We start from the raw sequence: 15,905 nt of genomic DNA, 5'->3' as shown, positions 1-15,905 counted from the left end.
ACAGGATTGGGACGATGTTACATGAGTGTGACAAATGACTGTAATAATAAGATAAGATTAAGTGTGATACATGTGTCATTTATTGTTTCTGCAGTACTTGTATGGAGAGGTTGCATCAAAAGAGAGACCCCATCACCATGCCGGAGATCATACCCCAGCACTGACACTGGCTAAACACGTCAAGGACCTGATCAGCGAGGTAAGATTTCTAAAGTCACATATGACTTTAGTCTACGAGTATGATGCTTGATAACATATATCGATATCTAAAGTGACTGGATAATATATAGCCATCACAGCCACGTCAACTGTCTAAGTGGTCATAACGTTGAATAAGGATGTAGATCGGAAGTAGGTACTATATTGTGTTTGTTTAGGTCTGAGCACCTTTTTGTTATCAATCTATCTCCTGTGCATCTTTGTGTACCTCAGTTTTGAAGTGGGTAGGTGGGAATAGAACACCCCGTAGTCAATCAGATCATAAGAATATTCACAGCAGTAACGAGTACTTCGGGAGATGCCTGTGCTCTTCTGGTGGGAGGCAGTGATCTGTTCACTTGTGATATGTGAGGACAGAGCTGTGTGCAACTGGGGCAGTGTCGAGGGAGGCCACCATCTGAGAGTTGGATTTTGAGAAGTGCTGGGTCCTCCCAACAGCCAGAGTAGTAATGAGAGGCACCAATCAAACTAAAGTCAGAAAATAATGGTGTACACAGTGCCCTACGTATGAAACTAAGTTCAACATCCAACATGTTTTAATCTAATGAAGATAGTTAATTAGTGACATATTGCATGTCAATGATTTTTTTGTTAATCCCAATAATTTTACTACCAATTTTTTTCAGGGTACAGATTTTTTTTCAGCTTTGGTGATAAACTGAAACAGTAAACCCATTGTTGTTTGAAGAACTCAAAGGGGCAGATTAAATTCCCCCCTTTGTTCTTTTGAACTACGAGGCCCGCGGATTATTACCGTTACTACGGTAACTTCTACGCAGATTTTTGCTCACGGCTCACAGAGCTGGGAGGAAAAATCAGCAGAGAAATTACCGTAGTAACGGTAATAGTGCGCAGCTATTACCGTAAGAGCGGTAATAGTGTGTGGGCCGCGTTATTCTTTAGAACAACGCGGGAAATTGAATCTGCCCCATAGAATTGTACTAGCTGAATTAATGGTATACTAGTATTTGTGTGTATGTTAGATACATTTTTAAGAATTTTTAAGCGTGATGCTTTAACTATAATCTATGTTAAATTCCCATATTCATTATTTCTGACTTGTACTTCTGACTCTTTTTACAGAGAAAATATAAAGCTCAGTACGAGAAGCGTAAGCACAAGTATACAACAGTTGCCGATACGCCCATCATTTTGCGAGCTAAGAAGGCCTACTTGAACGCAAGTGACGTAAGTCTTCTATAGGAGTCAAGGGGGTATAGTTACCATCTGGGCTGCCTGGGGTAACCAAATATACCATAAGTTTACATTGCATGCCTACAATGGTGGATGGGGCTCAAAAGATAGTAGGAGATATTGTTAAGGTGATTTTATTAATATTAATATGAACCTGTATGAATTACATTAAATATACAGTCAATTTTATATCCGATTGTCCCCCTTTCTCATGACAAGAAGAATCTTAGCTATAAACATACATACTGTACATTCGCTATTAATCTATTGGCTGACTGGTGACTTATAACAGTTGTGTGTTTATGTTTTTAGTTGCGTTATAAAGAAACATTTGAGAATGCCAAGGGCAAGTACCACACAGTGAAAGACGCCCTGGACATTGTCTACCATCGCAAGGTCACGGATGACATCAGCGATGTAAGTATATGCTGAGAAATATCTAGATTGTGGTATTTTAACATATTGCGGTATATGGCCAAAGCTCCATGTTTGACATTTCTTTTGTTTAGGTAAAATATAAAGAAAAATACGTCAGCCAGCTGGGCATCTGGAGGTCCATTCCCGACCGCCCTGAGTACTTCCATCACCGCGCAGTGACAGATTCAGTCAGCGACGTGAGTTGACCACTTTTAATTTCAGCATGCCGTACTGTCCAGCCGTTGCAGAGTTTCCATTGACATAGTATTGTCAGGCAGGTTCATTGTACAAAAATACAGTATCTTCAACATTAAATCAGCATAACACAATTTCATTCTAATTTAAGTAATATTCTTTAGTAAATATCAACATTAATAGGTGAATTAATCACACGTCTGCAAACACACTGGGCCCGATTCATTAAGGAAAGTAAGGCAAAAAAAATGAGTACGTTTCCTCCTGGACAAAACCATGTCACAATCCAAGGGGTGCAAATTAGTTTATTACTTTGCACATAAGTTAAATACTGGCTGTTTTTTCATGTAGCACACAAATACTTGATAGCTTTATTTTTACATTGAAATTTAAAGTTGATCTAGGACATGCCCTACCCCAACTATAAATTTGTCCACACATTTTAAATTTAGGTCCCCTTCCAATGCAACATGGTTTTGCCCAGGTGCAAAGTTACTCCCTTTGTCTGCTTTACTTTCCTTAATGACTCAGGCCCATTGTGAGCTTCATAAAACATGGTACAAAGGATGTTATTCAGAGAATGCTTAATACATACCAGCATTAGTGTGCGTCTCTCACCATCCTACAGTGGAGGCACCATTGATGTCACTGGTTGCCAGGCTACATTCTCATGAACAGTGGGTCAGCCACAAAATGGCTGCCTCCACTGTATACAGTAAGCATTAAGACAATGTTGGACATTGGAAGAGGGATTACCCTAGCCCCAAACAATGTCTTCATTATGTGAGTGTTTGATGATGAAACAGTAATTAATCTGTTTGTTTTTGTCCACAGTTCAAATACAAAGAAGACTTGACGTGGCTGAAGGGCATCGGCTGTTATGCCTGGGACACTCCTGATTTTACTCTGGCTGGACAAAACAAAGCACTTTACAGTGGGGTAAGCCCATGAAATCAACAGCGCCATCTGTGGGCTACAAAGCTATTACACTGTTTAAAATAACACATTTATATATTTGGGCATTACTTTTGACTGTTGCATCTGTTGACAATCGGAGTAATTTTGTTTAATCGACATGTAAACTTTCCTATTTCTATCTTATAGAATTTTAAGGAATTATTTTCTTAATGGAGCACAACATTTACCACAGTTCACATGCTATATTGGCATCTAAACTATATGTTACACGGCCCTCTATGTCATCTGCTTTGGTCTGTTGTTTGATCGTGTCTATATGATGGGGGATCACATGTTGTACTCTGCAATTAAAACGTAATAATAATCAAACTACAGTGATAAATACAGTTATATATAATATATTTTAAAGGACCAGTAAGGAAAAATTTCCATGCGCTTATATTTACCTCAGAATAAATTTTAACACCATTTAGCAGTCTGGCGTAAGAGTTTGCTCGCTGTTGTTTGGGAGAAAGGTGCAGGCACTATGAGGTAAAGGCTCCTCTCATTTGCAGGAAGAATATATATATACAAGTTAACCCGTGCATGATACTCATGCATTCTAGTCAAATCAAGCTACTTAAGGTGTTAAAAAGGTTCTTGTCATGCATTTGGGGCTAGGCCAGGCCTCCTCAGGGGAAGAGCGTTACTTCCCGACGCAAGCGCCCTTTTTTTAACGTGGTTTTGTCCACATGTCACCACCTCATCATTCTTCTCCATCACCTCATCCTTCATTTTCATCGCCACATCTATCCAGATGTCTATCCAGACACAGGGATCTCTCTCAGCGGTCCTGAGTATCACACTCCTCTCGCTCTGTCACCCCCGGCAACCACCAACCACTCCCCACTGTCACCCCCGGCAACCACCAACCACTCCCAACTGTCACTTCTACTTCAAGAAATATATATATATATATATTTTTTAAATCTTTATAAACACTTTTAACAATTAACAAATTAAAAACATCTTAGTATACCAAATTTCAGCCCTTTCTGAGTTTTTTCCCCCACACACACTAAGAATTTAGTAGGTCAGTGTATAACTCCGCCCAGCAGGTGGCGCTGCAACTTGTTGGTTTTTTTTTCACACACACACACACACAGACAGACTAACACACACCACTAAGCATTTATATTATAGATAAAAAAAAAGTATGCTCTGTCATCTATTTTTTTCCCCCCATTATTCTACAGTACAAATACCGCGAGAACTTTGAAAAGACAAAGTCGAAATTCAAGGAAACTGCTGATACTCCACTGCTCACTCATTTCAAGTATGCCACACAGCTGGCGAATGAGGTAAGGTGACAAGTACCGAACAAACCTCAGAATTTAGATTTTACTATACTTATATTTAAATAATGGTCATAAGATGCCCAATGCTTGTTGTAAGTAACTCACTTAACTAGCGCATTTAAATTTATAGCATTATATTTGGCATCTTATAATTTTAAAAAAAATTAAGGTTAGGATTACTACAGTTCTACAAATCCCAGCATTCTAGCATCCCAGCTACACAAAACTTTAGTGCATTAAATTATGAACATATATACATACATAGTCCCCTTGAAATATGTTTTTCAATTAAAGTAAATGGACTGAGCCGTAAGCCGTTTAGTGTTTTTAAAATGATTACTAGACTCCAATACATTTTGGAGCGTTGTATATGTATTCATCTCACAGGTCATCACCTTTTAAATAACACGATGAATATTAAAATGTGTGGTTGCACCTAATTATATATATATATATATATATATATCATTAGTCTATTTAGTTTACACAAGAATAATTTATCAGATGTTTATTTCAATTTTCATAAAATGATAAGTGGATTGAATTGTATAATAATTTACTCTATTACAATGTATGAATTGTTAGCATATAATTATGTTTCCATAAGTTTTTTCCCATTTATTCAGACTGATCCTGTTTCTATGTGAAAGAAAATATTGTGTTTAATTCATTAAGATGGAAAAGAGCCTGATTACAAGGATATTATGAAAGATTAACCTTAAGGGGGATATTCAATTAGGTCTAAAGATCACGGATACGCGATTCCACAGACAACACGTTACCGCAAGATTGCAGATTTCCGTGTCCACCCCATAGGGTTGCGAAGGGAAATCCGCGATGTTGCGGTACCATATTGTAACTTTACACGTGCAGCTGCGCGTAACCGGGATCTTTAGGCCTAATTGAATATGCCCCTAAATGTCTTATTTTGATGAATGTATTATATTTTTTACTTTATCGCTGTTTTTGTTGTTTTATAACTTATCTACGAATGTATCATTCCTAGCTTTGTAACCTACTTATATCATTATTTTCAGAGTCCTAGACATTGATCTTTCTCTATTTCTGAAATGTAAAGGTATAATTGCCATGAAGGTTCACTCAATTATTTTTTTTTTAATTATGATTTTAAAATTCCAAAGCGATTATTTTTAATAGCATTACTGATAAAATTATTTGACAACCCTTCTGCTGTTAAGCTGTAACCCAATGTGCTATTCTGAGCAGAAATTGTACAAAGCGGCACATGAGAAGGAGAAAACACATTACAGCATTGTGGTGGACGATCCCAGAAACCTTCTGGCTAAAAGTGCAAGTGAACAAATTAGCCAGGTAACAATGTTGCCCGGCGTTCGGAATACGGTGGCCGGTGGCCGCGCTGTCCTTCGTCTTCATAGGGTGTCTTCAGGCGAACTTCTCTGTTCCATTGTCTTTTGCCGCTCAAATGTCTCGGAATATTTGAGTGAGCCTTTAATAAATGGTTTATGTACATTGACATATACGTGGCAAACTGTTTCACGGCCCTAGCCTGTAGATCAACACAAAAGAGATAAAAAATAAACATTGTCAGAAATACAATTATTAGAACAGAAATTAATTAAATGAATTAATTTTAATGAACGTCCAAAAATAGAATGAAAAACTAGATCTATTTAAGTGTTATTTTTACTGTTTGGGATTTTTATTGCTTGATTAGCCTGTTGTTTGCCATGGTATTTCTTAGTACATAGACCCCGTATGAGTATTTCTGCCTACATCCCTCCGCACACACTTCCAGGGATCTAGTGCTGTCTCACATGTCTTTTCTGTACTTCGTTGGTCTTTGCATGAACAGAAAAAATACAAATCTAAAGCCAAGATGCTGCTTCAACATGGGTGTAATGAAATTCTGCGGCCAGATATGTTACGGGCAATTTACAACACCGGCATGTGGAGCCAGGTAATACCAAAGAATAAATTGCATGGTCACACTTTTCCCTGACGCTGCTTAGCCCCATGTAGCGGGAATCTTAATATCTTATCCACTTTAAAATGCACAATACAGCAAAGCAAAGCAGCAAATATATTTCCAGCTTTTAAACTATATGCAATTAACCTTGGAGCAACTATAGATTAATACAGAATGCAATAATAATTTGTAGCAGCTGTTATCTCTTGTCTGCTTTAAACATGACATTATTTCACTGGAAAGTGTTCTTGTGACTAATAAATATTGCGCTCTATATAGTCATAATGTTTTATGGACCCCCTACCCCTCCTGTCTCCTTTGCTAAAATAAGAACCTCCTACCAGAGAAAATAGTACATTCCATATTGATATCCTATATGCAGCACGTTTTCCCAATCTGATCCACACATACTATTAATGCACCTAATCCAGAATATGGTCATAAACTAAGATCAAGGGGTATATTTACTAAACTGAGAGTTTGAAAAAGTAGAGATGTTGCCTATAGCAACCAATCAGATTCTAGCTGTCATTTTGTAGACTGTACTAAATAAATGATAACTAAAATCTGATTGGTTGCTATAGGCAACATCTCCACATTTTCAAACCCGCAGTTTAGTAAATATACCCCCAAGATTCCTTTTCGGCTGAATTCTTTGGCTTTGGCCAACTGAGTCAGGATCATAATTTCCTTTGACTTTAGAGTGCAGAACACGTAAATACTAGAAGTACAAGGACCTCTCGCGATTCTGATATGCAAATTAGAGTTTAGATTCAGTTCAACTTTTCACCAAACTAAAATATAGGCTTGATGCAGCCTTTATATATATATATATATATTGTATTGTCTTAACCTCAGTGAATGCTCAGCTAATGTTTTGTATATATACATCAATATGCATAAAAATGTCACACATAGATATGATCACCAAATGTCTCAAACAATCACTGTGAGGAGCACCACTAAACAATTTAATACCAAGGAGTCATGTTTAAATGTATTTTAGAACATTTTATGTATGAGGATATAGGTTACATAAAACCTCATACCCAGAAAAAAAAGTCTAGCAGAATTATTTTGAGCAACAATAATATATTAATGCAACATTTTACTGTTGCAAGTTGAACTTAACAGTATTATTGGGTTAAATATATGTAATATAATTACGTACACAAGTGATGATACAAATAGCTTAAATAGCATGGAAGATTAGTTTCTCACCTTACTGTGTGTGGGTATATCAGCGTCTCGGAAGTGCAGGGATGGCGTAGAATATCTAATCATCGCAATGTATAGAGAGGTCATGTTTGACTGCAAATGTCACCGATTCAGTAATGAACAATCTGCAATTTGAGAACAATCTAACTGTAATCAATGGCAGAGGGAAGCTTTGTAAAGCATTGTCAGTCCTCTTCTATGCGGTGATAGTATAGGATGTATTTCTCACTGTTGAGAACACTTGTTCCCTTCTTGGAATAAGTAACAGTTCCCGTGCAGCAGCAATCTAATGTAAGCCATTGACATGGGCAGAGCGGTGTAATTGTGTCACTAAGGAGAACGTGGGAGGGAAGAGAAGACACATCCCCAATGAAATAATCAATCCTCTGTCTGCATGTGATGGAGACAGGTATCACAGCAATACATCTTGTTCTGTTACAGACATGGAAGCAAAGTAATTATTTATTTTCATTTAATTAAACATCCGAGCAGGCGGGTCTGACTCTAGCAGAGACTCGTGTGCAGAAGTTGCATGCAAACTATTTGTTTAGTTTTATTCTTGTATGTGAATAATACTGTATTGTCTCTTGTTTTATATGTCTGTATCTGAGCTTGCATTGCATGGGATTGCTTAAATGTGATTGCTGAAAAGATTGATGGATTTATGGAATGTTGTAAATAGTCATACACACAACTCAATGTTTAGTTTAGTGAGTGAGAAAATCCTACAGAATGTTTTACATAGTGTACTATAAATACGGTAGATATCACTTTATATAATTTTGCTTCACATTTCAAGTTTTGCATGTACTTGTTATCAGGATAAAAATATATAAAAATGACACATATATATTATCTAATTATTAGTGAAATAAGGACATATTCCTTATACGTTGTGTAAAAATAGAATGATTTCAAAGAAAACTTTAGACATAGTTAGCACTGACCAATTAACAATATAATGATTTGCAAATTATTGTTATTAACTTTTCTGCTACCCTATGGTGGGAAATAATCATATATTAGTACATTGCCTACTTGTGAGTTAGAGATCGTAGATGATGTATCCAGTCGTTTTGTAAAGATAGTAGTCAGCATTTTCACATCCTCCTCTATTCTTTATTTTTTACAGTAGAACATTGTAAAACAACTTTGCTACTTTGTTGCAACAAAGTTGCTGCTCTCAGCAAATCAGTTATTTGTGGTGCAGTGTTGCTAAAAAGTTTAAAGTGTGTTTTTATAAACAGAAAACAAATAACAATGTTTGCAAATCACTTAATTGTCAATTGTGTAATATATGAATTCAAAAACATTTTAAAGTGGAGTAGACATCGCTGTTTGAATGCCCCTTCAAGCTTTTCTTGCCCACACTAATGAGAGTGTTTACGATCAGTACTGTATCTGAGTTTGTGTTTTTCTTGCTAGTGGAAGTATAAAGAACTTTATGAGAAGGGGAAGGACAAATATACATCAGTCATCGACACACCAGAGCACAACAGAGCTCAGAAAGCTGGAAAACAGATCAGTGATGTGAGTATCTTTTTTTGACACTTTTTTTTTTTTGGTTCTGTTTTTTCTGACACAAGTATAACAAGGAGGTTGAAGCCCTAAGTACAAACTTCCGTCTGCAATTTAGGGACATTTTAGTAAACGTATACCGCTGTGTCTAACTGCTTCTCTATTCTGAAATGTACTTATAGATTTGTTCAGCATTTATTTGTGTGCAAGGTGCTTTGACACCTACACTTGTGGTACTACTTGCAAATAAACATTGGTATTACCCCTCTTGTGTGGCCTGTGAATACACAGGAGCGTTGTAATGCTGGAGTCCGAAACGAAAAGTCGCAGAACAGGATTGGGTCGTAAAGGGGAATTCTAACTTTCAGGCAGATGTGCTTATGTGTATTACTCTTGGATGTGATAATAGTTAAGTCTGTACATTGAACACACACATACACACACACACACACACACACACACACACATATTCAATGTAATATATACAGTATATACACAACAATACAAGAAAACATCTGCTGAATCAGCAACAGACATAAGAAAATCTGCCTAGAATAGAATTACTTGTAGGTGGAGTTCTCCTTTACATTTGCATTGAACTAGATGCTTTCTACCATTTTTGGAAAAAAGATGAAAACCGTTATAGAAATATAGGACTGGATTGGATAATCACCCAGTAAAGCTGAAACATAAAGGTAATGCCTTTCTGCCCTACCCAGATTTGGCCCTCAGAGGATGTTTGATCACAACTGTGTAATGAAACGAGTGTGATAACACTGTAACCATCCTGTTCCTCGTTTCTCACATAATGTGACTTATAACAAGTACTTTTTGTAGCCCTTGCTTTTGTTCCCCAGCTCACCAGACTACAACTGCAGTGTCTAATTACATGTGGATAAGGGGACATTGTAACTCATTGTAAATATGTATATTGTGTATTGTATATTGGTGATGTGGCAGTGAGGTTGTTATTCATTGTCCTTAAAGTGAAGCCAGGGGGTTATGGGTAGGGATCAGGTTGCAAGATACTGGAGGGGGAAACTAATTAGTGTCATTTGTTCTCATAAGTCTAGTCCAGACAGACCATGTGGCAGGGGAGGTTCTGTGGAAGGACAGCTCATCTCCACTCCCCTCTCCAACCCCCCCTAGTCCAGGACTCACCAATGTTTAACAAAGGGAGGCCCAGGGTTTTGCCCAGAGAGGAGAAAGCTCTGTGGAAATTAGACTGTAGATATAAGGAGACTTTTTATGTTGTAAAATAATAAAATATAAATATGTTTCTTTTACTGTACTAAAGTAAGATTTTGTCTTTTACATTTGCAGATTATTTACAAAATGAACTGGAACAAAGTTAAAGCCAAATCCTACACTACAATCCATGACACGCCGATGCTGATACATGCACGTAAGGTCAAGGATAAGATCAGTGAGGTGCGTATTGGTTTATTATGGGTTATAGTTTCTAGGTAGTGCAGTGACTACACAAATATCTCCAATTCTACAAAAATATTATCAATATCCCCAATTCAAATTAAAAACAAATTAAATTAGGGTTATAGTTACTCACCCGGTGCTTCACATTCAGAAACTGCAGAGCAGAACATGTCATTTACTTACTTCTTCCTTAAATAAATTTAAAAAATACACTAGAGCGCTAGAGCAAAAAATGAAGTAAAATCGGTGACGATGGCTGTTTTGTTGAGGCCAATGTTCATTAAAACAATGAGACAGATACTAATGGAAATGATTACTAGATGGTAGATAGTATGTCATAGTTCATTTAATGCAGATACTCACTGAAAGGTTCCTAGAAGCAGGTAAATTGCGATATTGGAGCAAGTGCCCTAGTGCCACCATTGGCGGTGAGGAAGCTGCACAACATGGCTTAAGTCCCATGTTGAAGGCAGTGCTGAGGAATCCAATGACTGGAGTGGGCAACGGGGGCGGGACCTGGTCTCCCCCCTGTCATGCTGTGGGTATCAGGCAAGACTAACTGGGGTATCAGGAAAGATTGACCACTAAACTGTCTGTACTACTAGTCTTAGGGCTAGATTTACTAAGCTGCGGGTTTGAAAAAGTGGGGATGTTGCCTATAGCAACCAATCAGATTCTAGCTGTCATTTTGTAGAAGGTACTAAATAAATGAAAGCTAGAATCTGATTGGTTGCTATAGGCAACATCCCCACTTTTTGAAACCCGCAGCTTAGTAAATCTAGCCCCTAGTCTTGCACTTCTCAGCTTGTGAATGCATTGTTCTTATTTATTGCTATTTTATTTAGCATTGCAGGACAAGGAAAATGCACCTTACCTCGTAAGCAAGGCACTATAAAAATAAAGTGTGGTTGGATATGGGAGGAGGAGGTTCTCCAGTTTTTTAGAGTAATTCCTCCTAGGTGTGGGGATTTAACCCTATGATCCCTGTGTCCTCCTATCATGCCAAAGAGAAACCCCTTTATTGGCTAATATTACATTAACTTAAACATACTTGGAGCTTGATATAAATGATACATTAATAAAAGTGTATATAATCATATCACAATACATTGATGAGTAATGTGTCCATGTATCTCTTTGCATTTTAAAGCTGAAATACAAAGAATTGTACGAGAAGAGTAGAGGACATTGTACGCTGGTGCCAGATGCTGTAGAGATCAAGACAGCCAAAGAGGCCTACAAATCTATCAGCAATGTAAGTTTTCAGCAGTATGTGTGAGACGTTTGTCTATAGTAGTTATTATGTTTTATAAAACAAAATATCCTAAATATCTGCATTAATCCATTGTGATGTTTGTACACTTTTCCTCTTTCAAAACAGCTGGACTACAAGAAGAAGTATGAGGCAACAAAGGCTCACTGGCAATGGACTACTGATAGACCAGACTTCTTGCAGAATGCAAAGGCATCTGTACAGCAGAGTGATGTAAGCAGCCTGTGCCCCCCTAACACAGTGTCATATTAGTGTACTAAGCACTAGGCTAGATTGATGTGGAAGCTCCTTTGAGCAGGGCTCTCCTACCTTCTGTTTCCATCACTTTTAACTGCGCTCTCCAGCTACTCAGCTCACCTCCTCTCAGTCCCTCTGCCCTCTGTCTCCTCTCGCTTCTCTCCGCTCCCCTCAGTGACTCTCAACCTGTCATCCGTGCCCACCCTCTTGGGCCATAGTTACCTGCCTATACTCACTTTTCCCCCCCTCCCTCTCTTTCATGCTGTGCCTGAGCCCCCAGAGTTATAGTGCTTACTGTTACTTGTACTGTGCTGTTTCACCTTGTACTGTGCCATTGTTTGTCCTTGTACGGCGCTACGGATACTTTGTGGCGCCCTATAACTAAAAATTAATAATAATAATAATAATAAAATACTAATGGGAATGGATGGTAGGTGGCATTACTGGTTGGGCTGCACAATAAAGCTAACACCAACTTTAGTTAAAGTGTACCCGTAGCCTACACACAGTGGAGGCAGCCATGTTCTGATCAAAAATAATGAGACTACAGTCTACGAAATCACCATGAAGCATTTAAATCCCTGATGCATAAGGCACAAAGTGCTTTATACCTCAGTAATAGCACAAGCTATTAATTAAACAGCTATCCCACATAGAATATTTTTTTTTTCTTTAAATAGCAAGTTAAGTACCTGTCTAAACATGCATCTGTCATTTTTTATAGCTATCCTTCAACCTTCGGCAAATCAGTATTTCCATTTCAAAATATCTCTGTTTGGCAAATAAAAATGTCTGCCAGACACAGTTAGACACATTCTCACAGCCCTGAGCATGTGAGGGGGTGAAGGAGGATGCCACAGTGCAGAGCTCAGAGGGCTATTCCAAAGCCTCTCTGCTCATTACATCATGTGACTGTGATTGTCATAGTACTATAGAATCAGAAATCATTAATAGCAACCTGAAGAAAAAAAAAGGAAAATTATAAATACTGACACTTTGATATTTTTCATGGGATTGCTGTATGCTAATTAATATTTATTCAACACACAAAATAGCTTCATCCACTATGTGTGTTATACAATCCATATGGGTAGAATGTCTATAATAAAAAATACGCAACATATATCAAACAGGCGCAACTATATGCCCAAAGCTAGTTGTAAGATGACATTAGCTTGAAGGGCCAACGTGTAGCTGATTTATATATTTGCTTTGTTACTAGTTGATGTCCTCACCATCACTAGGCAGTGAACACTCAGTCCTAGATCACTTATGCCTCTTTCTATAATTATAAACTTACGTTACGTCTAGAACCTGCATAAGGACTTTGCTATGTTTTGTGCGGCGTTTGAGTGTGTGTTCTTTTTTCAGTACGATTACAAACTGGATAGAGAATTCCTGAAGGGATGCAAGATCTCAGTCACGGATGACAAGGATACTGTCCTGGCTTTGAGGAATGCCGAAATGAACAGCAATGTGAGTAACGCATCTCTGTGCAGCCTAAAGTGTCTAAATGATTGGTGATGCAGATTTTAATGACCAAACATCCGTATTGTTGACCTAAGCGTTTTCCCTTTGTGGTGGTGTCTGTAATACAACTGATATTTTGGTGGCCTTGCAGGTGAAGTACAAGAAGAAGTATGAGAAGGGAACGTACCAAGGAGAATTCGGAATTGTTGCAGATACACCTCAGATCATCCACGCCAAATCTGCCAGTGCTCTGGTGTCTGATGTAAGTTCTGGGCGCCGTATAAAAGTCCTTCAACGCTGAAATGTTTACGTTTACCCTCATAAATAGAATATGCCTATATTTTTTTAAGCTGGAAACACCATTTTGGAAAAGATATATCATTTATATCCTATAGAATAAAATACTTGTTTACTGAGACTAATGCTATACTTAAATATCCATATCATTCATACTTGTACATTCCTTATAAGAAGTAATGTAACTACAAGTTTTTCCATTTTTCATAAAAGCAAGTGTTTCCTATTGCTGCTTAATACAAAGTGGAAATAAAGTCAGCATTAGAAAAAAATTATAATTTAATTGCTGTATTTAATGTGGACTTAAGTGGTAAAGTATACAGTACCTGACACAAGTTATACAGTACCTTGTGTCAGGGCTGAGAGAAAAAATCAGCGTTAAAATTACCATACTAACGTTAATACTATTAGTGCCGCGTTATTCCTAGAATAACGTGGCTGAATTGAATCGGCCCACAGTATCTACATGCATTGGTGGCAGCCATTTTGTGCAGCGAATATTGGCTCAGCCAACTAAATGGTTGCCTCCACTTTCATTATTATGTTTAAACCATTTCCAGCTACACTATTTTTTTTTCATATCATCATCATCAGCTATTTATATAGCGCCACTAATTCCGCAGCGCTGTACAGAGAACTCACTCACATCAGTCCCTGCCCCATTGGAACTTACAGTCTAAATTCCCTAACACACACACACACACACACACACACACACACAGACAGAGAGAGAGAGACTCGGGTTAATTTGAAAGCAGCCAATTAACCTACAGTTGCAACAGTGGCTCAGTGGTTATTATTTCTGCCTCACAGAGCTTGGGTCATGAGTTCGATTCCCAACCAGGGACTTATCTGTGTGGAGTTTGTGGGTTTTCATCAACACTCCAAAAACATACGTTTGATTAATTGGCTGCTAACAGAATTAACCCTAGTGTGTGTGTGTTAGGGAATTTAGACTGTAAGCTCCAATGGGCAGGAACTGATGTGAATGACAGCTATCCTCTGTACAGTGCTGAATACTTGGTGGCACTTAATAAATAAATGATGATGTAGTGCAGTCCAAGTCTACTTCTATCCTCAACATGACGTGTTCACTGAACATGGTTATAATGTCAAGCACATATGGTGAAAATTGCTATTTATTTACAAATTAAAGGGAAATTGTTCCATATAGATGGTCAGTATTGAAAAATAGGGACATGTTCAGGGGCAACAAATTCTAGGGGCAACTCTTCAACCCTGGGACTGTACCTGGGTGTAGCTGACAGCTATGTATTTGTGTCAGGGACAGGCATTCTTTAGTTAGTAAACTTGAGATTGAATGACAAAGTGTAAGCTCCCTCCTTTTAATTACCAGGAATAAATCAATGTATAATTTAGTGTTCGGGAGAACCGTGTTAATTATCTCCAGATCTTTCATTCACAAGGCAGCATCAAGGAGAGAAGGCAGAAATTAATTAAAAAAAAGCCAAGGCTGAAAACTAAACCTGCCATATCTTTTCTAGAACAAATACAAGGAATTGGTTAAGAAAAATCTGCAACACGGTTCATTTACTACCCTCCCCGAGACTCAGGACACGGTGCGTGTGAAAGAAGTGACTAAGATCGTCAGCGAGGTGAGCCCTGCATTTTGTACACTAATCAGAAGATTTCACTCGGATACACACTACGACATATATATTTCCCCATGTATAAGACGCACCTTTTTCCCCAAAAATTTGGGTCTAAAACCTGGGTGCGTCTGATACAGGGGTAGCGGGGATGCAGGGGGGGGGGGGGGGCAGCGTTACAGTGACAGCGGGGGGGATCGAGGGGGAGCGGGGCAGCATTACAGTGGCAGCGGTGGGGATTGAGGGGGAGCGGGGCAGTGTTACAATGGCAGTGGAGAGGATCGAGGGGGAGCAGGGCAGCATTACAGTGGCAGCGGGGTGGATCGAGGGGAGCAGGGCTGCATTACAGTGGCAGTGGGGAGGGATCGAGGGGGAGCGGGGCAGCATTACTGTGGTAACGGGGGGATCGAGGGGGAGCGGGGCTGCGTTACAGTGGCAGCGGGGGGGATCGAGGGGGAGCAGGGCAGCATTACAGTGGCAGTGGGGAGGGATCGAGGGGGAGCGGGGCAGCGTTACAGTGGCAGTGGGGAGGGATCGAGGGGGAGCGGGGCAGCGTTACAGTGGCAGTGGGGAGGGATCGAGGGGGAGCGGGGCAGCGTTACAGTGGCAGTGGGGAGGGA

The 15,905-nt window shown here is 38.8% G+C and overlaps 1 protein-coding gene across 21 annotated transcripts in view; it reads left to right on the top strand.

Moving 5' to 3' along the window:
• Positions 1–15,905, top strand: part of NEB (nebulin) — a 163,446-nt gene that overhangs the window by 111,750 nt on the left and 35,791 nt on the right. For 18 of the 21 annotated variants that reach the window (XM_075180874.1, XM_075180877.1, XM_075180875.1 and 15 more), the window contains 14 exons: positions 95–199; positions 1,303–1,407; positions 1,726–1,830; positions 1,923–2,027; positions 2,860–2,964; positions 4,179–4,283; positions 5,508–5,612; positions 8,872–8,976; positions 10,288–10,395; positions 11,549–11,653; positions 11,780–11,884; positions 13,280–13,384; positions 13,530–13,640; positions 15,181–15,291. In XM_075180874.1, the coding sequence (XP_075036975.1) occupies positions 95–199; positions 1,303–1,407; positions 1,726–1,830; positions 1,923–2,027; positions 2,860–2,964; positions 4,179–4,283; positions 5,508–5,612; positions 8,872–8,976; positions 10,288–10,395; positions 11,549–11,653; positions 11,780–11,884; positions 13,280–13,384; positions 13,530–13,640; positions 15,181–15,291 (1,485 nt within the window). Of the gene's footprint in view, positions 1–94; positions 200–1,302; positions 1,408–1,725; positions 1,831–1,922; positions 2,028–2,859; positions 2,965–4,178; positions 4,284–5,507; positions 5,613–6,114; positions 6,220–8,871; positions 8,977–10,287; positions 10,396–11,548; positions 11,654–11,779; positions 11,885–13,279; positions 13,385–13,529; positions 13,641–15,180; positions 15,292–15,905 lie in introns of all 21 variants that reach the window. The other 3 variants (XM_075180876.1, XM_075180862.1, XM_075180858.1) reach the window with 1 other exon arrangement.

This window comes from Mixophyes fleayi, chromosome 7 (genome assembly GCF_038048845.1).
Source record: "Mixophyes fleayi isolate aMixFle1 chromosome 7, aMixFle1.hap1, whole genome shotgun sequence".
Classification (NCBI taxonomy): domain Eukaryota; kingdom Metazoa; phylum Chordata; class Amphibia; order Anura; family Limnodynastidae; genus Mixophyes; species Mixophyes fleayi.
The sequence above is the reverse complement of the archived record's forward strand: the minus strand, read 5'-3'. Positions and strand labels throughout refer to the sequence as shown.